At 47.7% G+C, this 24,806-nt stretch overlaps 6 protein-coding genes across 9 annotated transcripts; 4 read left to right on the forward strand and 2 right to left on the reverse strand.

Moving 5' to 3' along the window:
* The first annotated feature begins 475 nt into the window (after positions 1-475).
* Positions 476-3,223, forward strand: LOC108152719 (trafficking protein particle complex subunit 3). The gene is made up of 3 exons (XM_017282256.2): positions 476-565; positions 2,264-2,674; positions 2,786-3,223. The coding sequence occupies exons 1-3, from the start codon at positions 527-529 to the stop codon at positions 2,870-2,872; spliced, it is 537 nt and encodes a 178-aa protein (XP_017137745.1). The 5' UTR covers positions 476-526; the 3' UTR covers positions 2,873-3,223.
* LOC108152718 (nuclear transcription factor Y subunit alpha) lies at positions 478-2,164 on the forward strand. Of its 2 annotated transcripts, none has more exons than XM_017282254.2 (2): positions 478-565; positions 706-2,062. In XM_017282254.2, exon 2 carries the CDS (start codon positions 766-768, stop codon positions 1,891-1,893), a length of 1,128 nt encoding a protein of 375 aa, XP_017137743.1. In that variant the 5' UTR covers positions 478-565; positions 706-765; the 3' UTR covers positions 1,894-2,062. The 2 variants fall into 2 exon arrangements, with proteins under 2 accessions (XP_017137743.1, XP_017137744.1); XM_017282255.2 differs by having other exon boundaries at positions 534-626; positions 706-2,164.
* LOC108152717 lies at positions 3,089-10,531 on the reverse strand. Of its 2 annotated transcripts, XM_017282251.2 has the most exons (5): positions 9,409-10,531; positions 6,934-7,063; positions 6,398-6,500; positions 5,654-5,804; positions 3,089-5,546 (listed from the first exon to the last, which is right to left on the reverse strand). In XM_017282251.2, the coding sequence occupies exons 1-5, from the start codon at positions 10,338-10,340 to the stop codon at positions 3,731-3,733; spliced, it is 3,132 nt and encodes a 1,043-aa protein (XP_017137740.1). In that variant the 5' UTR covers positions 10,341-10,531; the 3' UTR covers positions 3,089-3,730. The 2 variants fall into 2 exon arrangements, with proteins under 2 accessions (XP_017137740.1, XP_017137742.1); XM_017282253.2 differs by lacking the exon at positions 6,934-7,063 and having other exon boundaries at positions 9,990-10,530.
* Positions 10,532-11,525: 994 nt separating this feature from the next.
* LOC108151853 (COPII coat assembly protein SEC16) lies at positions 11,526-17,714 on the forward strand. The gene is given in 3 exon segments (XM_017280738.2): positions 11,526-14,742; positions 14,776-15,925; positions 15,983-17,714. Coding segments are annotated over 3 exon segments (4,734 nt in total). The 5' UTR covers positions 11,526-11,936; the 3' UTR covers positions 16,761-17,714.
* A 132-nt stretch (positions 17,715-17,846) lies between these two features.
* Positions 17,847-20,554, reverse strand: LOC108151851 (sorting nexin lst-4). 2 transcript variants are annotated; one of them, XM_017280736.2, is made up of 3 exons: positions 19,694-20,554; positions 18,495-19,147; positions 17,847-18,435 (listed from the first exon to the last, which is right to left on the reverse strand). In XM_017280736.2, the coding sequence occupies exons 1-3, from the start codon at positions 20,432-20,434 to the stop codon at positions 18,144-18,146; spliced, it is 1,686 nt and encodes a 561-aa protein (XP_017136225.1). In that variant the 5' UTR covers positions 20,435-20,554; the 3' UTR covers positions 17,847-18,143. The 2 variants fall into 2 exon arrangements, with proteins under 2 accessions (XP_017136225.1, XP_033243381.1); XM_033387490.1 differs by lacking the exon at positions 19,694-20,554 and adding an exon at positions 19,441-19,511.
* A 1,477-nt stretch (positions 20,555-22,031) lies between these two features.
* Positions 22,032-23,716, forward strand: LOC108151852 (salivary glue protein Sgs-3). The gene is given in 3 exon segments (XM_033387491.1): positions 22,032-22,108; positions 22,200-22,391; positions 22,684-23,716. Coding segments are annotated over 2 exon segments (801 nt in total). The 5' UTR covers positions 22,032-22,108; positions 22,200-22,318; the 3' UTR covers positions 23,412-23,716.
* The last annotated feature ends 1,090 nt before the right edge of the window (positions 23,717-24,806 follow it).

Below are 24,806 nucleotides of genomic sequence, written 5' to 3' on the forward strand. Positions count from 1 at the left end.
ATTCAAACAGGTGAACAACTTGAGTTAAACCGAGACTTATAATACTGTTTGTAGATCCACCCGAACCTTCTTTTTTACTTGTAAAAAGAGCAAGATATCTTTCATGTGAACTGCGCTAAAATTCTTCAAGTTTCAACATTTTCGTGGGAATATATAAATACCCCTGGTTGACAATGGGTTAATCGTTCTCCGTCCATGATCGCAAATCATATTCCCCGATTTCAATATTCGTTTGAATATTACTAGACCACTTTGACCCTCAGCTCTGAACTTATAATTTTATGCGACTGATAAATGATTTTCGAAAAAATTCTAGTGTTAAGTACTCCAATCTATTGGACTTGTCTAGTGGTCATAAGTTTAATGAATAAGTTAGTTTCGTTCATGAACGACTAGTTCATATGCATCCCTGCTGCCAATGCCGTGATTCAGCACTGTACCCTGACAACTCTATTTCGCAGAAATCTGAGTCTTTTTTTCTAGTTTTATTGGAGAATTTTAAGACGAGACTTAAAACAACCGAAAAATGTCCAGACAGGCCATCAAACTTGACGCCAAGAAAGTGGTAAGTTGAGGGAAGCCTGTGCACGCTATGGGTAATCGGTCCGCTGCTTTCTAGTTGTAAGGTTAGTTTTGATTAGACTCTAAGAACACAAATATTGAAGTGCCACCCACCCTCAAAATCGGCTTCATTCGCTTTTCCAGTAAGTGTGTTGAGGGCTTGAGGGACACCAGTGATTCACCAGGTAGCGCGTCCTGCGTGATATGGAAAACCATTTTAGCAGTACCCGCACTACAGCAACGTCGAGAATGAGCTCCGCTTCCTCCAACACCACCACAACCAACAACAACAACACCAACAGCCAAAGCGCTGCCAGCAACAATGTGAACGTAAACACAGGCACTGTCACTGCCACGGGCAATGCCTCCGCCGCCGCCCAGCCGATTCAAGTGATTCCCATGCCAATGCTACCCACGGGAGCTGCGCAAATAATAATCGGACAGCAGCCTCAGGGCCAGGCGACGGCTGGTCTCCAGCCGCAGCTGATCCCGCTGCAGGCGAACCAAATCATGCTGCAGGCGCAGCAGCAGCCACAGATGCAGCTAATGCAGCTGCCCGATGGCCAGACCATTTTCTATCAGACCCCCACCATAACTACCCTCGATCCAAATGCGGCAGCTGCGGCGGCCGCTGCTGTGGCCGCCCAGCCGACTCCACACTACCTCAACATCAATGGCCAATTAGTGCAAATTACTCAAGCGGCGACTGGCAACCAGGGAGCATCCACGGGCGGTCAGCAGATCATCATGCTTCCCCAAGCGGCAATGGCCACAGTCAATGCAGCAGCAGCGAATGCCGGCCAAGGCGGCACCAGCGTTGGCAGTGTCGTCACCACGCAACAGCAGCCGCAGCAGCAGCAACAGCAGCAGCAGGCGAATAATCAGGCAGCAGCCGCCGCCGCTGCAGCGACAGCGGCTGCAAACAATGTAAGTGCCGATGCCAGCACCAGCACCACCGGCACAAATACTAACAGCGAGGACGAGAGCTCCAAGGGCGAGCCGGACGAGGAGCCGCTCTACGTGAATGCCAAGCAGTACAAACGGATTCTTATAAGGCGTCAGGCGAGGGCAAAGCTAGAGTCGCGCATACCCAAGGAGCGTTGTAAATACTTGCACGAATCTCGCCATCGGCATGCCATGAACCGAGCTCGCGGCGAGGGCGGACGCTTCCATTCGGCGCAGGAAAAGGGCGAGTCCAGCTCGGACGGCGGCAGCCTGCCCATGGCCCCCAGCAGTGTAACCCTCAGTCGGGGAACTGCGCGGGCACCCCCCAAGTTGATAGCGCCCCACCAAACGCCGAGCATTACGATAACGGCTATCAAGTCGGAATGACCCTTTGAAGCTGTAGATATTTGTAGAACCCAGATTAGATCATAGCACATAGAATTAAGCAAACACTCTGTGTCCTCTCCCCCGCCCAGTCCCACCACCCCAACACGCTCGTCGCGTCTTCTTTTTTTTTTTATTGTACACAAGTCGAAATAAATTTGTATTTATTCTATAATCACGCAAGTGCCGAATCGAATGGATATATCGGGGGAGAAGAGCATTAATTGAAGGAAAAGAAGAAACCAAATCAAAATGAACAATTTTGTAGTCCCAATATTAATGTCTTTTGCTGGTTCTGGATTGAAATTTTATTTTCTGTCTCCTCTTTTTCTTTCTCTCTTTTGTACACAAAAAAATACAAAAAAACACACAGAACTCAGAGTTCCTGACACTCACCTATGGGGCGCTGGTCACCCAAATGTTGCGCGACTTCGAGAACGTCGAGGATGTGAACAAGCAGCTGGAGCGCATTGGCTACAACATGGGCATGCGTCTGATCGAGGACTTTCTCGCCCGCACCTCGGCGCCGCGTTGCCTGGAGATGCGTGAGACGGCAGACCGCATACAGCAGGGCTTTCGCATTTATCTCAACATCCAGCCCACCATCTCGAATTGGTCGGCGGCGTCCGATGAGTTCTCGCTGCTCTTTGACTCCAATCCGCTGACTGAGTTTGTGGAGCTGCCCGCGGATATGACCAATCTGCGATATAGCGCCATACTCAGCGGCTGTGTACGCGGTGCCCTGGAGATGGTCCAGCTGGAGGTGAAGTGCTGGTTTGTGCAGGTAAGTTTTGTGTGGGAATACTTTGGTTTGGCGTGGTTCTGTTTTGGTTATGTATTGCACGTGTGTTGTGGCATGTGGCTCTCACTCTTGTTTTTTCTGTGCCTTTTGCAGGATCAACTCAAGGGCGACAATGTGACGGAGCTGCGCGTTAAGTTCGTGCGGCGTCTAGAGGAGGTCATACCAGCTGGCGAGGATTAGAAAACGAATTGTGGATCAGAGCGTATATTTAGAGCTTTTAAGGGGTCAATAAAAGCACATTCTCTACGGATTTAGTATATAATGTTCAACCTGGATTAAAGCATTATTCGACAAGCATTCCGGAGCAACAATAGCAGCAGAGAGGAACAGCAACAGCAACAGCAACAGCAGAGAGCAACAGCAGCAGAAGGCAGCATCAATAATAATTCTATTGAATCGGTTTAGTTTTATGTTTTATTCGACTTTATACAGATGATTTCTTTCGGATATATAGAGTATACAGTAGAAAATATCTTTCGCCTTTATAATATGGGTTGATATAAAGCGTAAAGCGTTATAAACTCGCTAAAATATTATAGTATTTTATACAATTTATATTTTATTTATATGATTATTGGCTCTGGATAATAATAGTTCTGTGTTAGTTAAAGAGAGATATTTCACATGATTCATTTAAAAACTAGAAGAAAAAAATAACAGATTTAGTTTTTAGGGGCGGCAGAAAGCATTTCAAATATTACAGGAAATTGGGCTCTTTTTATGTCTGCTTGATTAGGTTCTTCTTCCCCCGAATTTATAATGATTTGCTATATATGTATGTATACTATATTTATTATAGCACATTTGGTTTCCATGTTGCGATCCGATAGATCTTTCGCTTAAATGCACTCAAACAGCTTGGACAAATTTAGATTTTGTTTTTTTTGGTTCTTTATGTTCAACAAAGGGAAATACTTTTCACAGGCACAATACTTGATTACATATGATTATATGGTTTGGTTGGATCGGTTTGGTTTTGGTTCTTTGGAGTAGAGTAGTGCTGCTGCTGCTTTCGGGATTAGTGTATTTCTTTATAGTTTAGTTCTGCTGTGGACAAAGCATTAGGTTTAGATTCCGGCGCGTCAGAACTTTGCGGAGCGCTTGCAGCGTTTTAATGCAGATCACCACGCAGCAGCCATTGGCTACACCCTCTGCGGGACTCTTGCATGTGCATGAGTTGCCCTTCAGGGCCGTTGCAGGTGCGCTGCTGATGATGGGCTTGGCTTGCGCTTGGGCCTTGCCAGAACAACAACTCGACGCCGGAGCCGCTGCCGCTGCAGCTGCCTGTGATTTCTGGCCCGAACAGCAGCCGCCAGAAGGCGGTGGTGGTGGAGGAGTGGCGGCTGCTGAGCCACCAACACCACAGCAACCGCCAGATATGGCTGGAGTGGGCGATGCAGGCGTCTTGGCACAACCGCAGCCACAACCGCTCTTCGCAGCTGGTGGATCTGGAGCAGGTGACTTGCCGCAGCAGCTCCCATCGGAGCGTGCTGGCTTAGCAGCCGCTCCACCACCGCCTCCGCAGCAGCCACCACCGCCAGAGGAGGAGCTGCCACTGCCCATGGAAGCCAAGTTTTGCAATAGCAAAGCAACATCCTCGATGTTCTGGTTCATTTCCGCGTCGCGTTTACTCACTTTTTTGGTAGCCACGCTGCCGCATATACGTTTCCCCCCGTTCGCTGCGACTGTCGTTGTCGTCTTGGTCTTTGGCGACGTCACTGCACCGCAGTCGTCGCCATGGCAGCTCTTGTTCTGATCACACTTGCAGTTGGTGCAATTGCAGATGCCCGCATCTGCAGTTATCTGTTTGAGCGTCGGCTTATTGTCCCTGATGTCGAGCTCCACCAGGCCGGACGCATCGCTGGGCACCTGGGCGGCCTGATGAAGCGTGGCCTGGAGCAGGGCGCTGTTATTGTCAATGGTCATGAGGATATCATTCAGCAGGGACTCTGTCTCCATATCTTCATCGTTCTCGTAGCTGTCATGCTTGAGCAGATCATCGATATTCTGTTGATTCAGCTCCAGAGTGGGCGTCGGAGGCGTCACACTGGAGCTGCTGGCCTTCATCTCAACGTCCATGGGCGGTGGCGGCATTAACAGCTCGCCGATGTTTCCGCTGACAGCGTTCCCAAAGGATGGCTTCAGGTCCACAAAACTGGGCATTTCAGTGGCCAGAGCTACACAGGCATCGGTGAGGGGGGCCATTGGAATGATGGGCTTGGAGACCAGAACGCCGGCATCAATCCACGGGCTGGGTATCTCCTCCTCGGCAGCATAAGACAGCTGATAGGCTTGCGATTGTTCGGGCAGGACAAACACATTCGGAAGCTGCTCGTGGGAGGTAAGGGTATGGACTACCACGCCACTGTCTGTGCTCGTGGTCTCCGAGCAGTGACTGCCCGGATTTATTATTAACATCTCTGTGTGCTGCGTCTCCGTTTCCGCCTCCGCCTCCGCTTCCGATGGGGATGGTATGATCTCTTGCTGCTCCTGCTGATCGAGTTCGGTGTGTGGCTGCTTCTGTGATCGCCTGGACTTTTTCTTGCCCTTGTTTATTAGCTGCCGCTGATGGGTCCTCTTGTGCGACTTCAGGCTGTGCGAGGTGCTAAACGACTTCTGGCAACTGTCCTCCTGGCAAGGATACGGCTTTTCGCCTGTGTGCGTCCGCTTGTGCGTCTTAAGGTGATGCGAGGCGGTGAAAGCCTTGCCACAGGCGTCTTCGGGACACTTGTAAGGACGCTCCTGGGTGTGCGTGCGCATATGCTTCTTCAGGTCACTCAGCGTAGTGAAGCATTTCTGGCACATTTCACAATTGAATGTCTCGCCATTGTGTAGCCGCAGATGGGCGTGCAATCTGATAAATGGTGGGATTGTGGATTGTTGATTACAGCAGTGAATATATTTGGCAGACTATGGGTCTATTCCGGGCTATCAGCACGGAAGAACGGATCGATTACTCACCTGTAGCGCGTGTTGAAGGCCTTATCGCAGCCATTGACTTCGCACTCGTAGGGCTTCACCTTCGTGTGCACACGTACGTGGATCTTCAGGCTATACGAAGTGAGGAATGCCTTGTTGCATCCGTCTTCAGGGCATTTGAAGCTGTAGTCGCCTGCAACCAAAACATTAGATTAGATCAAGGAAGAGCTGGTTTTGATTCATGGATTTCGGCGCAATAATTTTCGAGTATGGCCCACGATCTATAGATTAAAATTATCAAAGCTGTTAAACGGAGTCCCTGTTTGTACAACGGCACGGATATTGGCTGCCGCAGTGCCCTTAAACGAGGCAAGGCTTGGTGTCGGGTGTCCGATGCCTGTGGATTGACAGGTAAATAGTCATTTGTGTACTGCCCGGAAAACTTTTTTTTGCTAATTTGTGCATTAACAATTGTAGCATAAGTGGAAAAATATGTGTGACCGTTATGTGAAGCTCTGTCGCCGGCATGGGGCTGAGGAACTTGAAAACTCAAATGACATTTCGAGACGGAACTTCTTCAATGAAACCAAATTCCTCAAGTGACACATAAAGACGATATCGAATGATGTTTAAAAGCCTCAAAGTTCCTTCTATTCATTCATTGAATTAAATGGATCAATCATTTAGAGTCACTCATTATAGTAAGAGCTTACAAAATAGCTAAATACTCGTAAGAGTGGGTATTTATAAAGAGGGGGCATCCCTTCCAAAGTACCTTCAACGTACCTGTGTGTGTCTTTAAATGCGTTCGCAGATTTCCAATTGTACTGTAGCTGCGATAACAGTTCTCGTAGTTGCATCTGTAGCGACTGAGAGCCTCGTCCGAACTCTGTTTATGGGAAATACATTAATTACATTAGATAAGATCTAGCCATAGGCACATGAAAGAGTTAAGAAATTCGAACTATACATAAAATATATAGTTACATATGCGTGTACAAAGTCGTGGGCTGTCATTGGATGGTTCATGCAGGATGAGTGTTGTGTTTAGTGGATAGTGGATAGACATGAGAGTCTAGCAGGATGTCCAGCCAGAACCGAATCTGAGTCTGAATAAAGCAAACACTACGCACCGCGGATTGGCTAACAAACTTGGTTACACACGCCTACAACAACAACGGAATAGCAGCAATGGAGCAGTCTAGCGGGCTTCACGCTACGATTAGAATGGCGGCGAGTCGCTACAAAAAGCGTTAGGCACACGGCAACACGTTAGACAGTTGGAAAAAATATATGGCTGCTGCTATAAGGGGGGTGTGTACCTCGTATCCCATGGCCATGAGCTGATCGTCATCCTCTCTTTCGCCCTCCTTGTGCAGGGCCTCTGGGCGTATGCAGCGAGCCAAATCATTGTCCTCGTCCGGCTCGTTCTGATCATAATCATCGACATAGCTGGAGAAGATTAGATCCACAGCGGGGAAAATAGAGAAACATTTAATGGATTCGCTCGGGCGGCAGTTGGAAACAAATGGAAAATCGCATCGGGCGGGGCAATTCAATTTGGTGTCAGTGGGCCGTTAAAATCTTGTATATACAATATGAAACGCAACTAGTATATACACATTGTATATATGTATATATTCATGCATATGTACTGCACAGATTGCGATTAGTAGTGGGGTTAGAGCGGCAGCAAAAAACAAAAACAACGGAAAAACAATAGCAATCCATGGAAAATAGCTGACGAATAACAGAATGAGGGAGAAAACCCATTTATCTGCAAAAAACATGTCTCTTTGTGGGCATTAATAAACAGATTAATTAATATTTAATGTTGTCATGGTCAAAACACACAACAAATACCAAGGAAAACAGACGACAGAACGAACGGCCACAGAAACTATAGAGAAATAATAATACGGGGATGTGAGTGCGTGGGCACTACGACGGCGGGCCGGGCCGGACCGGATCGGGCTGGGTCCGGCTGGCATTCTGGCGTTCTGCTGACGGGCAGCGCGCGCTCTCAGCCCTCCCTTGCCCAATCCTCACGAGATGCCACTCCCTGGCACACAGCCCCGCGGCTGCCGGGGGGACTGTTGAAAAATGAGAAATATGATTGAGGGAACACTACTCATAGGGATAAAAATAGTAGAGAGTTGTCGTCGCCAAACAGCCAGCCAGCCAGTCATTGGCAAGGGGAGGAACGCGGAAGGAAGGCGCAGACCAAAACACACACACGCCCACACACACACACACACACACACACACACACACAATGTGGATGAAAAATTGAAAAATGATTGCACTCGAGAAAACAAGAGAAGCGACAATGTAGGCGAATGTGAAATAACCCTAATCACTAGAGATCATTTAGAAAACAGCCCCAATTAATTCGTATTTGATGTAAAAGCTAGATGAATTCCTATTTTAAGAAGTGTCCAGAAATTGGATGGAATTTTCCATACAATTATTAATAGCAATCTATTGGAAATCTCGGAAAGCAACGTGTAATCCACTCAAAGTTTATTGCTTATCAGCAACTGATTTGAAAACAAATGAATTTAGACAATTTGGACTACCGATCCGGTCTTAGTCCTTTGCCACGTAGTTTGATTTCGCTGTTAAAAATTGATTTGTTGAAATGAAAAGTGATGTCTATTACAAAAATAAATCGAATTATAAATCGAATTGCGCTTGACTACCACTTAGTTTGGATGAGGCCTTTCCGAACTACACCCTTTGCCCAATAATATAAATAGAATTCCCTCTATCGCACATATGTATGTATGTACATAGTGCCTAAGTGCTCGTCACTTTCCCTGTCCTGTCTTTCAGTAAATCGAACTTTTACAGGGAAGAATGTTCTAGTGCAGGGGGCAGTACTATTTCACAATGGGTTTGTTTCGTTTCGAATTTACTGTAATTTGAAAACCGGCTCGACTCGGCTTCTGTTTTACACCAAGTGTGAAAGAATTTTTGGGGAAAAATCCAAGCGTTTTTGCCTAGCGCTAACACATTGTACAAATAAATATAAGGAGACATACATATGTTCATATATACCATACATATATACATAGATATATGGTATGATTAGGTGGTGGGTGGGTGGATGGTTGGATGGGTGGGGGGAAAGAAATCTAAATGCGTTCATCGGCGCAACTATTTTTAGACCAAACAAACGATTTCGATACAATCATCATCATTGTCCATCGCTAGCAGCAGAAAAAGCTGAAGTAGAGCATCCGCAGCCGCAGCATGCACCGTTAGAATAATTCCCCATGGGAAATTTCCCATTCGAATATCGAAAAGGGATTCGAGTAGGAGGAGGAGGAGGAGGGGTGGGACGCACACAAATCAGGCAATTAGCAACAACATGCAAACACTTTGGACACTTTGGCGGACAGCGGACGCTGCCCGTTGTAATAAGCAGAGCGGCGGACACATTGGAATGGTTGAAATTTGCCAAATTTTCGACAAGGAAAAGGAAAAATCTGAAAATTTAGTTTTCTGCTTTTCTGTTATTTTTTTTATGTTTTAAGGGGAGGGAGCCAAACAAAAAAAGACCAGACACGTCACAGCAGACGCTATTTTCTGTGTGGGCAGTGGAAAAATTAAAGCAGCGGCATCGGCAGTGGCAGCCGCGCCACTGAAGGCATGGCCCTGGGCGGGGGTCATAGCACACACCTGACGACGGCACATTATAATTGGAAAACTGCACAAACAATTCTAAAAATACTCCATAATATTAAAGCGTGCAGCGGGGGATTATATGTAAAGGCTCTTTTCGAAGGGACTACCTCGTCTCAATAGTGAAATATGCCGGGGAAGTGGGCTCCGATGATCCCGAGTTGTGGTTGCTGCTGATGCTGTTGGTATTGGTGTGTCCATTATCACAGTGCGTAGTTTCTGGTAGCGCCTCGGATGTGGTTAGCATGCTCAGGGACACCACAGTTGGCGGCTGGACCTGGACGAGCTTTTGGTTCTGGAACTGATATTCCAGCGTGAAGCAAATATCGTCCAGGTTGTAGACCTGGCTGCTGCTGTCCTCTGTGCTGACGGTGGCTATCAGAGGGACTTCGTTGAGGCTAGTGGCTATGGTTTCTGTGTGGTGGTGGTGGTGATATGTGATGGGTATGACCGTGATGGGCAGGGGCGTGAGTGTGAGCTGGCCCGGATCGGGGCCCATAGAGGATGAACTTGTAAGGGGGCGCAGTGTGAACACATCGTCGTCGTAGTTATCGTCCTCCCGCTCGTCCATTTTAATGATGGTTTGTGTCTGCGCCTGCGGGACGTCTGCGAACAGGGCGTATGTGGCCGCCGTCGACATCTCATGGTCGTCTGTCTCGAGCGTCAAACCTAATTCTATTGGACTCAGCACCTGTTGCTCGCCATTGGTAGAGCCAGCCGTGGATGCAACCGATGTCGATGTCGGAAGGCCATAAATGCTCAAGATGTCGCTGTGTATGACGCCCGCCGAGCGGTCGTCCGATCCCAGTTTGGGCATCAGCAGCGATGCCAGCGGTTTCCTCTCGAAGCTGGCGAAATCGAGCTGCAGCTCCGACGATGACGCAGTGGCGGGTGGCGAGCCCGACAGCGATGTGCGCGACGAATTCGTATCGTAATCCCGGCTGTCTGATAACGAATTTCCATGGTTATTGGCCAACTTCCAGGTGTGCTGGTAGTAGTGCTGTTCTTGCTTCTCCTCACTGCTGCTTGTATTTGTATCCATTTTATAGTATATTCACACACCCACGCACACGGACACTCCCGGACACAGCGAAAATCGCATGCAGTATGCAGTTTTCGTATAAAAAAATGTCACTGTGCTATAAGATATATACATATATATATGTACGAGATATAAGAGATTTTTTATTAGCTGCCGCGAGATGATTGTGGTCCAATCAGAACAACAACAATGAATTTAGTGGGACCGCGGCAATAACGATCAAATATACCGCTAGTTTGGATACTATTATATTTTGACCTGTATTGTAATATACCGTAATATACCACAAAGTTGATCAAATATACCAAATTTTACCAAAAAGTATATAGCGTACCGCAAACGGTCCCCCTGAAAAACTGCCAGTAGGACAATCGATAGACGATAGTGATCGTGCGAAAAGCTTTTCGTAGAATATAAAAATATATTCAATAATTAAGGGAACTAACCATAACTCTCCAAATTTGAAGTTAAAGTGTCTGTTTTGTTTCGCTTGCTAGTTCGTTTACTGTGAACCGCACCAAAACAGTTTGAAAACGGAAAAATTTGTTCTCTCGTTGTCGCAAAAGGCGACACCGAAATGAAAAGTAAACGGCATTATATACAACAAAAAGAATCTTAATTCCAAAAGAATTAACATTTAATTTTCACCATTGCCAGATTAATTAAGCTAGAGCTGTTTTGATAAGTAATCTATTATAGTTTTATAGTTAATAATTTAATTTTACCCAACTTCAAATGTTGCTCTGAAGTAATTTGTCAGGGCCACAACACTCTAAGCATAGTACTCACAAGTGTTTTGTGTTTACTTACAAATAAAATTTGTTAACAATTCAAATTTTGTATGAAATCAAGCAGGAATGAATGGTATTGTTTGAGGGCGCTGTAGCGGTGGAGTCGAGAATGCACAGAGAAAGCACCTCAATATTGGATTATTTCGTCCTTTTGGGACAGAAATAATGCAAATAACGTGTTTTTTATCTCCAGATAATTTAAATAAATTTCATAATTTATAATATCCACACAATCAGCATTAATTCGACTAATTTTATTATACTCATGCCAAATACGAATACGTAGACAAATACGTTTCCATGCGAATATCATCCCTGATTTTGCCGACCAAAAAGCTATATTTTGAAAATGAGACGGTATATTGCGGTATATTTCTGAGGGCCAGACGGTATATTTTATCGATAAGCCCGCGGTCACACTGCTGTATATACAAAATTCATTGATTTTGTCAACGTAAAAAAAACATCGCATAGCAGCACAGCAGCAAAATATTAAAGTCAAGTTAACTGAATTAGAAACGCTGGTGGGGCAAGTGCATGGTAGCAGCAATGAAATCGATGTGAACAAACTGTGCCTCGAGTAGTTGCACTGCCAATCAGAACTCTGCTCCCAATCAGAGGAAAAGAGAGAGAGAAGCGCGAGAGAAAAAGGCATACGGGTGCAAAAGGAAAAGCAAGAGGCAGAAAAAAAAGTACAGAGCAATAGAAAAAGCAGGGGAAAATGCAATAGGGAGAAAATCAAATAAAATGACAATCGTTTTTCCACACTAACGTAGACGCAAAAGGCGCCGCGGCCGGCCGTAAAATGCCAAGAAACACTTGCGGGCCAAGTGGATGCGTAGCTAACGGTAACGGCAACGACAACGATGACAACAATGGTAACGGTAACGGTAACCAGGACGACAACCAGGATGCGAGCAACGAGTGCGGGGGTGTCGGCATCGTCAAACAGGAGTTCGAGGCAGCGCCACCTGTCTGCCACAGGAAGTCAGAGCGCCGAAGAGTAGCCCGCGATATCTTCCTGGTCTTTGAGGAGCAGCCGACCCGACGTCGTGGCAAGGGAGCGCGCGGCAAGAACTCGCGGGCCAAGCGAAAGTTTGGCCACCTCAAGGTAGCCAACACCCCGCGCATCAACAAGAACCTATTGCGTGAGATCAAAACAGAACCAAAGTGCAGCAGCAGCTCCGTTGTGGCAGAGCCAGTGGCACTGGTGCCACCTGCGGCGCCATCTGCAGTGAAGCCAGCGCCGCCTTTTGCTCAGCTGCCCAAGCAGCCAGCAGCCAAGGAGCCAGCCAAGCCAGTGCCGCTCTCCCGAGTGGCAGCAGTGAAAATTGAAACCAAAACAGCACCAGCATCAAATGCAGCACCATCTAGAGCCCGTACAGAGCCGGCTCCGCCTACGGAGCGGGGGGAGGAGGCGCATCATCATTCAGCATCATCATTGCCGCCAGCATCTGGCCATCGTCCTGTTTATGCTCGAACCCCTGCTCCTGCAGCAGCTCCCGCTCCAGCTACGACTCCAGCTACTGTTTCTACTAATCTTCCCACTCCCCCCACGACGCCCAGCGTCAATCCCATTTTCCTGTGGGTCAAGCAGGACGACACCAGAATCGTTGAGGTGCGCTGCGAGGACTACGACAAGAGGAATCGGATCCGCCTCACCAAGACCACAAATGGCTGGCGATCCATGCCGCGCACAGATGCCTCCTCCACTAGGATAGTCAAATTCTTCCACGGCTCTGCCGCACCCTTGATGAAGGTCAAACGTGAACAGCAACATGAGCAGCATCTCGAAAATGAGCTGGTGCACGAACAGCAACATGAACAGGAGGAGCAAGAGCCGGAGCCAGAACTTGTGGAGGAGCAGCAGCAGCAGATGCAGATGCAGATCCCCAATGTTGCTCAGAGTCTCCTGCACGACTGGGAGGACAGTGGTGCCACTCAGCTGCCAGATGGCTTGGACGATGATGGACAAGAGGAGCTGGAGCAAGAGGAGGAGGTGCAGGACGACCAGGAACAGCATGACAATCTGGCTGCGGTGATTGAGAATGTTGTGGTCCGACCAGCTGCCCAACAGCCGCAACCGCCAGCGACGCCCACGTCCACGCCCACTGACTGCTTTGATGGCCTGCTCCTCGATGGCGAGGACACAAATGCCTCCACGAAGGCAACCAAGACCAACACGCCCACATATCAGAGTTCCACGCCCTCGCCCATGGAACTGCAGCTTTGCCCCAAAACGGGGCTGTTCCTGCCCCAAGGGCAACTGGCGGCCGCGGCCGCGGCCATGGCCATGACCTCAGCCACAACGGCGTCCAGCGAGGCCGACAAGTCCTTGGCCGAGAACGGAGGAGCCGATACCGTCGAGAGTCTCGATTGCAATACAAAGAATCTGAAAGATCTCCTGGACGATGCCGATGATCTGCTCCAGAACTGCAGCAGCGACAATGGCAGCAGCGGGGCCGATCTGCTCGACTCCCTGGTGAAGAGGAGCTGCGAGGACAACCTGGTCCAGGCGAGTGGTCCAGCCAATGGTGCCTCAACATCCGTGGAAGGCGACGTCACGGCGGCCGACGACGGTTTGGGCTCGTTCTGCGTGGCCGATCTGGGCAAGGACCTTCCCAGCATCCTACACATGAACAACGACGATGATGATGCACCCAAGTGCCTGTCCTTCAACGAGGCCGGGGAGATCGAGGGACTGAACGGAGAACTCTTCCTTGGGATTGCAGCCTTTGAGAAACAGCAGGAGGAGATGGCACGCACGGAGCAGCCGCAACCGCCAACGCCTGCCACCGTGGAGCTGACACAGACGCCCACACCCACTCCCACACCGACGCCGACGCCACCAATGCCGGAGATGGAAAAACAAACAGCGGCCGCCGCCTCTGCCGATGAGGCGCCCAAGGATCTAAGCTACAAGAAGCGCGAGGAGGTGTGTCCGCCTTCGGAGTCGCGCAGTCAGTGCGCGGTGACCTCCAGCTCGGATATACTCAAGTCGCCCGAGCGGGAGCTGCAGCTGCCAGTCAACTCCATCCCAGCGGAGGTGGAGACCACCTCGGAGACGATAAAAAATCTCATTCTAGAGCAATTCCTCAAGCTGAACGGCAACCAGCAACAGGCACAGCAGGCGGAGCCGATGGATCTGGGGAAGGCGGGTCGAGAAGGCAAGCTGGAGACAGTCGTCATCCACGACGACGACGAGGAGGATGGGGAGTCTAACCAGCCGCTGAAGAAGCGACCCAAGGCCAGCATAAAGATGGACAAGGACCCGGACGCCCTCACCCAGTTGAAGATGCTGATCAGCAATCCGCAGTGGAAGGTGCCCGATCCGATACTCGTGCCAAAGGATCGACTGGGAGCCGTGCTGGCCTCCCCGGCCCGAGAGATTCCCCTGCTGCTGACCACCCGGCCAGAGCTGCGGCTGCCGGAGGCGTTTGCCTATCCGGAGATTATCCAGAACCCCAACATCCTGGTTGTAACCATGGAGCAGCTGGAGGCTATATTGAAAACCGAGGCGGAACAGGCCAAGGCCGCCCAGGGTCCCAATCCAGTGCAGATGATCGCAGAGCATCATCCTCCGTTGAGCAAGGCCAGGAGTCCAAGTCCGAGTCCGAGCCCCAAGCACACGCAGCCACACAAAGCACAGGCACAGGGACCTCCGCATCAGCCTCAGCCTAAGCCACCGGTGGTCGCCGCTCCTGTAGCACCTACTCCTCCCTCATCTGCGGACTCCAGCCTTTCGACGACCGCATCTACGGACCTGAATGCCACCACCTTGGCCTTGCTTCAGCAGATGCTGTGGCTTCCCTACTTCGGCCAGCTGTCGCAGGAGCTTTTCAAGACGATCAAGGATCCCCTGGCCATGCAGCGGAAGTTCATGAACAACCTGCTTCCGCTTTACAACAGCCAGTTTGGACTGCAGCACCTTGACGAGCTCTACAAGCACTGTCTCAAACAGAAGGCAGTGGGGGAGCAGCCGACTGTGTCTACTCCACCGACGGCGCCCAATCCTCCGCACCCGCCTGTAGCTGTAGCCCCGCCGGTTCCCCCCGCAGCTGCAGCCGCGAATGCTTTTGGGGTCAATGGGTTTGCCAATCCTATGGAGCTGGCCATCATGCAGAAGTTGCTGCATCCGCAGATGCCAAATTTTCTCAACTGGGAGGCGGCTAAAGATGCGTCTGTGTCTGGCTCTGGCTCAGCCTCAGCCTCATCTTCTTCGCACCACCATCATCACCAGGAGCACAAGCGGCCCCGGCGGGAGCCCGAGTCCAAGCCAAGTGCAGCTGCTGCCGCTCCTCCTGCCGCTGTGCCTGCTCCAGCAGTGCCTTCTCCAGCCCCTGCTCCTGCATCGGCTCCGGCTCCGGCGGAACACAAGCCACGACTGACGTGCAAATCCCTTTCGAATCTGCTGGAGCCTGAGCCCATTGCACCGCTGCTCAATGTACCCTTCGACACCCTGCGTCGCCCAACAGTAGCAGGGCATGGTCCCAAAACGGGGCCGGAGCAGCAACAGCAGCAGGCCAAGGAGACGAGCACTGGACGCTTGCTGCGCTCCAGCAAGGCCTGCGTTACTTACAATCCCCTGGAGCAGGCCAAGCAGCAGATTCAGCAGCAGCAGCAGCACTCGCAGCAGCAGCGGAAGCGTGCGACGAGTAGCATGGTCGCCCAGGATGCCCACCAGCAACACCAGCAACAGCAGCAGCAGCAGCAACTAGCTGAGGCTGCCGCAGCGGCTGCCAGTGGGGGGGGAATGGATGCCAACTCGGCGCTTTGGCATCCACTATTCGGAAGGTAAATATCTGTGGCGTCGCTAGAACTCCTCCTAATTGCAATCCCTTCTCTTAACAGCAATCCAAAACAGGGCTACAACAGCCCCTGGCAGTGGACTACAGTGACGGCTACCGGCGAATGACAGTCAAGCCGGGCTCCCAAGGAGCCAGCACCTGCATCGGTCGCACGGACAGCCAGCTACGAAGAGCAACAGCCGGACTACAGCAACTACCATGCGAAGCTGCAGCAGCAGCAGCAACAGCAGCAACATCAACATCCACCAGCCAATAATCAAAACCACAGCAACAGCAACAATAGTAGCAACAAATTTTGTTATCCCACGGCATCGGCGGCGGCCATGGAGAATATTTTCCAGAACAATCAGATGGCGGCAGCCGCCGCCGCCCGCGAGTCCCTGCTCAATTCGTATCTCTATCAGAAGGAGAGCGGCGCAGAGGCAGCCGCCAACTACATGTCTGAGCAAGGCTACTGGCAGCAGCATGCGCAACAGCAACAGCAGCAACAGCACGTGCAACAGCATCAGCAGCAACTTCAACAACAGAAGCAGCATCTTCTTCACCAGCAGCAACAGCAGCAGCAACAGCAACAACAATGGACCAGCAATGGCAGCAGCAGCAGCAACAGCCAGCGAAGCAATAGCTATGCCAACAATTATGCGGCGGCGGCAGCGGCTTCTATGTACATGCAGCACTTCAATCCGTACATGCAGCAAAAGGCGGCACTGCTGGCGGAGAAAGCTGCCCAGGCGTCGGCTGCAGCAGCAGCAGCAGCATCGGTGGCACAGGGCGGCAACGGCAGCAATAAGCACGGACGGTTTGGCGGGGACTACGGTTAGACGGCTTTATACGGACAGATGGAGCCTACATACATAGGTTCATGATCGGAACTCTCGCATATTACACATAAACATATAGGCAGATTCTATATACATTAACTATATATATAGAGAAGGCAGTACCGCCAGGAATTGCTAAAGGATAAAACCATGATATGATGATTTTTCCTTTAATTTCATACACAGGAACATGCAACAGCAACAACAACAGAAACAAGGTAACCGGAAAGCAACAACAATAATTTATAACAGAACACAAAAAAAGGCAGACAAATGCAACAAAACAAAAAAACTTAAATTGAATTAGTAAAAATTTGTTATTGGTAGTTTGTTAAAAAAGAGAAGAGAAAAAATGGATAAAAAAAAACAACATAAAAACTAAAAAAAAAAAAAAATAATGTAGTAGAGAGAGACAAAAGCAGAAGAAAATTGAAAAAAAAAAACCTAATTATTGTATTATTGTTAACCAAAATCTATTATTATTATTATCTCAAGCTGCGTTATATTATTATTATTATTATTATGAACTCGTGTATGGTCTGTACATAGCGTTTTTATCTAGATGTATTACACTTATCCCAATCCCAATCCCCAACGTTATATCCAATATCCTGTCCCATCGCAGCGCTAAAAGGCAAAACAGCAATTTTTGTATTCATTCCGAAATGTTCTACTACTTCTATTACTTTTTTTTTTTTTCTTGTGTTTATACTAGTTATTATTATGCTTATTATTTATGAAACAACGATGGAATGGAATGGAATGGAAAAATCAACCCCAAAATGTGCAATCTAACATTTATGTTTTTAGGCGAAAAACGGAAAACAATACAATACAAACCAAACGCATAAATCACGAAAATTATTAATGAGAGAACAAGCTGAGAAAAAGGCATGAGAAATGAGAGAAATGCGGAAAATAAAGAGAACCCTTTTAGAGAATTTCGCTGATAAAGGCAACAGAATAGCAAAAAATAAATAAACGAGAGACTTTTTCATGGGCATCGGCATCTTGGCATCTTGGGATCTTGACATCTCGGCATTCACTTTCCCTTTCAGCATTTCAATCAGATCAATTCGAGTTTTGTTGCGTTTTGTATAAATATATATATATTTGCATTTGTATTTCAATTACTCGGAGGAGGTGTTTAATAGGGATTAGGATACTCGTAGTATAAACTTTAACTTTTGTGTGTGTATAAATACGCAACTTACAAACAACACCTATCTGAATATCTCATTATCGTTTATGTTAAAACCGCGTTTAGTTTAGATTTAACCTTAAAGCATTTCAAATGCGCGCGTGCGAATGTTTTCGGAATTTGTGCTCTACGTGCATTTGTTTGTTTCCTCTGTTGAACCACGCTTCGTGGTGTGCCATGGATTATTCAATCTGTCGGTTGGCTTCCTGCAAACGCGCCACCACACCCTGATAGAACTTGATCTGCTCAGCAATGAAGTTCTTCAGCGTTTGCTTCAAGTGGGTGTCGCGTTCGGCTTTGAAGTGCGTCAGTTCAGCCAGCACCGTGTAGGAGACGACATCAGTGCGCCTGTTTACGTCCTGCAGCTGGGCATTGCTCATCTTTCCCTCGGCCGTCGATCTTTCGCAGTCCTTGCGCTTCTGTATGGCTCCCTTATGCGTGGAGAAGATGTCCGGAAAACAGCTCAGAACGCCCCTTTATGGGAAACAATTAAAATTTTAGGCATATACAAGCATTAAGAAAGCAGAACCAACCTGTAGATGTGCAGACGATCGGAGAGTGGAATCCAATCGTGCTTGGGCTGATCCCCGAACGCCTGGCCAACGCCAATGAAGATGCCGCCAATGCGTCCCACGCTCTCGGAGAGCGGGACAGCATTGCGTGTGGGTGCTCGTCGCTCATCGATGGCCAGGGCCTTGGCCAGCTCGGAGAGACCATCGCCAATGCGCTGGAATTCCTTTTTACTCTGGGACATGGATCGCTTGGCCATGTCGTTGGAAATGCCGTTGAGGTTGCGCACGGCCGCATCCATGCTGTGTATGAACTGTGCTCCACTCTCCAGCTGGGCGTCAACTTTCGAGTGCAGCAGATTCTTGTCCGGCGGCGATATGGCCAGGCAGTAGTTGACGCCCGCATAGGGATCCCTCTCCGCCTTACGCTTGCCCGACTTCCAGATCTTCTCGTCCCGGCAGGTGAGAAAATGGTACCACACCTCGCATTTCGAGATGACCGGATGGCGACACACCCAGTCAACAAACTCCTGTAGCTGGACGCGTCGATGCTCCACAAACTGCTCTTCATAGCGTCCGGATATCTGCTTGTCCGGTAGCGGGGGCACTGGGATCAAACAGAACTTATCCACCAGTCGTTCGTGCAGCCAATCAAAGTGCTTGTAGCGACGCGACACCTAAATAAAGAAAGGGAAACCCAGATTAGATACAAACAATAAAATGTAACACAGCAACGGTGACGCGGAGAGGGAAGGGAACGGAGCGGAGTGTGCGCTGCGCTGAGTCATAAAGCAATCATGGAATTGGCGCTGGCGTTGGCTACCAGTTGGTCAGTCCAGTCAGAAAATGCCCACAAAAAGAAATTGCCTCAGCTGTGGCATTGCATGGGAATGACACACCGAAGATGAAATACCCTAACTAACACTCAATCTATCAGTTGCTTTTGATTGGTAATAAGGAAAGGTTTTACCATTGCAGAGTTATCCTAAATTTTCCAATGGCAGTATCACATGACCCAACCCAAGCAGTTGCACCCAAGCAGACACGGTATGGAAGAGTGAAGAAGCAAATTATCAGTCCCGTCCCGTTCCCCAACAGACCCATCACCAATACACACAATATCAGCCCCACACGCAATAGGCGCTTTATCGTATTGTTGTTAATCATGGCGATAGCAGAGCGGAGAGCCACAGTTCTACAGTTCTGGATACGAGACCACTTACGGATATGTTATTGAAGCTAGGCGTCAGCTGGTAGGCAATGAATGTTTTCATTCCCTTGAATTTTGACTCTTTCTTGGGGCTGGCCACAATCACTGAGTAGGGTGTACCGCTGTGCGTCCACTGATAGATGGAGTCCTCCAGCTGTGTGATGTACGCCACCTCGCAGTCAGGAATCTTCTCTTTGTTGCTGGATAGACCCAGAATGTACGAGTCGGAGCTCTTGGCGAACATGCCCTTCTTCATGGTGGCCGTGCTGGCAGCTGTGGACGCCAGCGACAGGGTGTCGTCACTGGGCGCAACAGGTAGATGCTTGTTGTCGTAGTCGCTGGTGGAGTGCGAGAGGCCGCCGGCGCGAGCTGCTTGGCCAGCGGTGCGGCCGCTTGGTCCAATCTCTGAGTAGGTATCGTTGTCATCGCTCCAGTCATCCTCGTCGTCCCAATTGCTGCCGTCGTCGTCGGCCGTCTGGTCGTAGCGCGGCGGAGCTGGCGCTGCGAAGGGATCCGCCACGGAGGGCACTGGAGTTGCAGTGGCTCCATTCAGCCGTTGGGCCTCCGCTGCCGACAGCACCTCCACGTAGGCCGCTGGAAAGAGCCCGACCTGGCCGCGACTGTTTTTGCCCTCCCACCAGCCTTCACCCACATCACTGCGCGTCACAGACAACACTTCGCCCGTGTTAATGGAGAGCTCCGACGAGCCAGGCTCGCCGCTGAAGTCGTACATGGCGCGCACGTACGAGGTCATCTTTTCTTATTACACTGTTTCCTTGAAGCGAGCTTTTATCTTAAATCCACGGGGTCCATAAAGAGATGGAAAATTTAATTTCGCTGCTGGGGCTGAGTAAACTGTGAGTGTGACCGACCCTCTGAAATCTACCAAGATATACCGTCTCATTTAAAAAATATACCGTAAATATACTTACGAATTTAAGTTCTATCATACAAATTCCTCGATTTTGATATTCCGTGGAATAATGCCGACTAACTAAAACCCTCAGCTCTGCCCACCTAATTTTATCCAAATCATGAATCAATTTGGTTCCTTAACAACAATATAGCGTCTCGTTATGATGAAAAAACGAACTTAGCCCACTTCAGCCCCCTCTATTTAAATAGTTCAACTAATTGAGGTAAATGGCGGAAAATATTAGCGATTGTAAATTTTTCCTGTAGAATCACGCTATCTTTCCTCTGAACTTAAGAAAAACTACGATATCTTTCACCTGAACTGCGCTAAAATTATAAAACTTTTATTATTTTCGGTGGAATATTAAAATACTCCCTTGGCTGGCAATGGGGTAATCGTGGTTGCATGTATTGTATTTTGACTGATATGTAATTTATTCAGCAATATTCAACGGAATATTAAAATTTAGCAATTGGAACGATTACTCACTTACGTTTTATTTGTTTGTTTACCTCTTTTTACGCAAAATTCAATAAAAGCAAGTGTTTTAAATAAACCAGTCAAGTAGAAAATAGATTCGTTAATTAGATCAAATTATGAGGGCAGGACAGAGGGTTCTATCTAGCTGGTAATATTCCACGGAATATCCAAAACAAGAAACAAGTTCCATAACTTGAATAATTCGTCAGTATATTTTTATAATGAGACGTTATATTTTGGTATATATTTTCTTGTCACCACGTCTAGCTCACACACCTCGCAATATTAATACTTTTCCTAGAATATTTCAGTATATTTTAAGATGCATTATGGACTCACCCTCTTGTCCAATGCACCCATGTAGAAACTGTGTAAAAATGCCACTTTGAGCCATGTCCCAGGCCACATCGAATACTAATTCGTGATCAGCATCGAATTCCTGATCGTTTGCCATTAAAATCTCAATTTTTTCAAAAATGTCCGAAAAATAGGCATGTCAAAGAGTGGATAATGGAGGTTCTTCACACTGGCACTTCCATGGGGCTTATATGATAAAAAAACGGTAAACATTTTTTGAAACGTACACATTTCCCCTTTAGGTGACGCCTTTGGTAATTACAAACAAAATGTAGTTAATATGTAGCAAATGTGTAGTCAGCGTGTAGTTACCATGTATGGAAATAAATTTGTTGGAAATTGGTGTTGACCGGTTTTTCTTAAAACTTATTTTATAAACAAAGCAACAAAGACGAAAAATGAAATTTAGCCACTCCTGTAGGAAATTGATTTAATGATCCCATAAAATTATAGGTATTGAACTAAGGGTCTTTGTTAGCAAGTAATATTAAACCGAATATCAAAGACGAGGAATATGATGGCGCTTGAAAAATTCGTCAGTATATTTACGGTATATTTTTAAAACTAGACGGTATATTTCGGTATATTTCTGCGGGTCGGACGGTATATTTTAACGATAAATCCGCGGTCACACTGTAATTCATTCCTTAATTGCGCTTTGGTCTCAATTTTTTGGTGAGGAAATAAATCAGTTCTCCAGAAATTGTGCAATAGTCATATTTAAGTGCTGTATACCCTATCGCACTGGGGGCACGACTTTTCACAGGCAATTGCAATTCCAGACACCGTCAAACAGCAATCTCATAGCTCTCGGCGATACTTCTGGGGGAACGAAACAAACAAGTTGGACGTGCAGTTTTCTCGACAAAGCCACACAACAGCAAAATGAATCGGCAGGCAAAATTCCTTATCTTGTGCCTATTTGTTGGCCTGTTCTCCTGCAACTTGTGCGATGATGGTAAGAATTGAACAAGGAAATCTCATTTAATTATGTATATTTTCATGTGCGTGCGTGTACATATGTATCCGTGTTTGCATATTGGTGTGGGTGTATGCGTGTGGTAAACTTCCATGCATGTATGCACATACATATGCACATATGGAGGGGAATATGCGTATTTATTTGCAATTCAAATGTCAAATTTGTGGGCGAAGGCGGGAGGGGGGAAGAACGCAGAAATCGCATTGATATTCGGGGGAAAACTTTCTACCCAAATATGATGAAATTTGTATACATATTCGTTTCGCAGCTACACCTACTGGACCGGTGGCCACAACCACAGCTGGGCCGGGTGATGTTACTACCGTTCCTGTGCCAGATGATAAGAATACGACCACAGCTCCTACAACAACGACTACGACAACCGAGAAGACTACTGTACCAACAACCACCACGTCCACTACGGAGAAAACTACTACGCCCACCACTCCGCCTACAACTACAACTACAACAACAGCAGCGCCTAACACCACCACCACTTCGAGCACAACCACTACAACAACGCCATCAACAACAACCACTTCGTCTACAACTCCGTCACCCAACTCGACAACAACTGCGGCCCCAAATACATCGACCACACCCGCTCCAACGCCAACGCCATCGCCATGCCATGGTTTCAACGGATCCTCTTTCATTGGTGGCATTGTGCTGACCCTGGGTTTGCTGGCCATCGGTTTGGTGGCCTACAAGTTCTACAAGGCTCGGAACGAGCGTAATTACCACACTCTTTGAGCCGCCACAGCGTTTACGTCGGCATTTAATGCGGCCGGAGCCGGAGCGGCGGCAAGCAGCAACAACACCGCCACGGATGCCGAACGTGTGCGATTTGTTCAGCCATCAATACCATTGCGATCGCCACCAGCACAGCCGCCACCTCCTCCACCAACCGGAGCCATCGGCGGTGCGGCATCAGCCACGCATTCAACTCCCCAAAATTGCTCGCCTTCGGCCAGAGATCGACTGCTGCATACGTAATTTACTCTCGGGGTATATATTATTACAATATTATTGCTATCCAAAGAAGTCCCTACGCCCCAACTTCACCTACTCCAAACAGTCGTATCTATCACAACCGACACACTCACGGTCCTTGTCTTGTCCCTTGACATTCAGCTTTTTTGGTTCTTAATGTGAATTCTTTCCTTATCAGCTATACAGAATATTATAAATACAATATTTTTCTTGAATGATTCACAAAAGTTTTGCAAAACTCAGTTTATCAGCAAACTGAGCGGATGTTCCAACGCCTTATTAAAGAGCCTTTCATGTTGGATAAAATACTCGTTTGATATTATAGTGAAAACTGATAAATTCTTGTTTCCTACTCTGATAGGATTTCATATTTTGAGATGAACTCTCCTACACTTCCCGCGCGGAACTCGGTCCCCATGTTTGCTTTCATGTTATTGAACTTGACAACATCCTCGTATTAAAACTTAAAATTTAAATTAAAATCGAACCTATGGGGACGTGGGAGAGGCAGTAAACCCAAACGAGGGGGTTGAACCTGAACCTGAAGATGAAGTGAACGTGGAACGTCCGAAGTCCATCAATGCCAGGGAATGGTTTAATTATCTGGCAGATAATTGTAAATATAATCAAAATTTATATTCCCTTTTCGTAGCGTAGCTCTATTTATGAATTCCAGAAACCAAAGCCGTCTCTAGGCGGCCGCCGCTTTCCTATCGATTTCCGTTCACTTCATCATCCTCTCGCGCTATCAAGCAGTCTCACATATTTGCTGTTAGCTGTTAGCTCACAAGGCTCAACAAAAATCAACGGAATTTAAAGAGTTTATAACAAGTCTGTAAAATATGGTACCTGTCGAAGCAAAAAGCGCACTGATTCAAGGAATCTCTCCGGCCCAAAAAAGTCTTTTCAACAATACACTATTACATGGTCGTGTTCTACAACACCGACAGACCAAACAATTAATCTCAATCCCTGATCTCTTAGCCTTAGAGACCGCTGCTACCAAACCATACGAATGGTTCAACCTGCATAAGGCCAAGCCTGTAATTACCATTCCAAAGAATGATAAAGCACTCGATCACCTGGCTCCTCTAGTAAAACGAGGAATAATCGAAGGCAAGCTAACAAGTTCATTGGCAATCTGCTTCCTCTATCGTTTTTTCCATACAATAAAGGGAGAAGCATCCGCCGAGGAGTGGAAATCATATGATGTAATCAGACATCCAACCTTGATAGTTGGTCTTTATGAAATCTAGGTGGTAATCTATCGGGGCGTCGCTGGATACATATCCTTTCATTAAGTCATTGACACGATCAGAGATTATCTTGATATGAGCTGGGTGGGTTGTTCGTAAAATTCGGTAGATTGATAAGATGTACAAAACTAGAGCATTTATC

Source organism: Drosophila miranda, chromosome XR (assembly GCF_003369915.1).
Source record: "Drosophila miranda strain MSH22 chromosome XR, D.miranda_PacBio2.1, whole genome shotgun sequence".
Lineage (NCBI taxonomy): Eukaryota > Metazoa > Arthropoda > Insecta > Diptera > Drosophilidae > Drosophila > Drosophila miranda.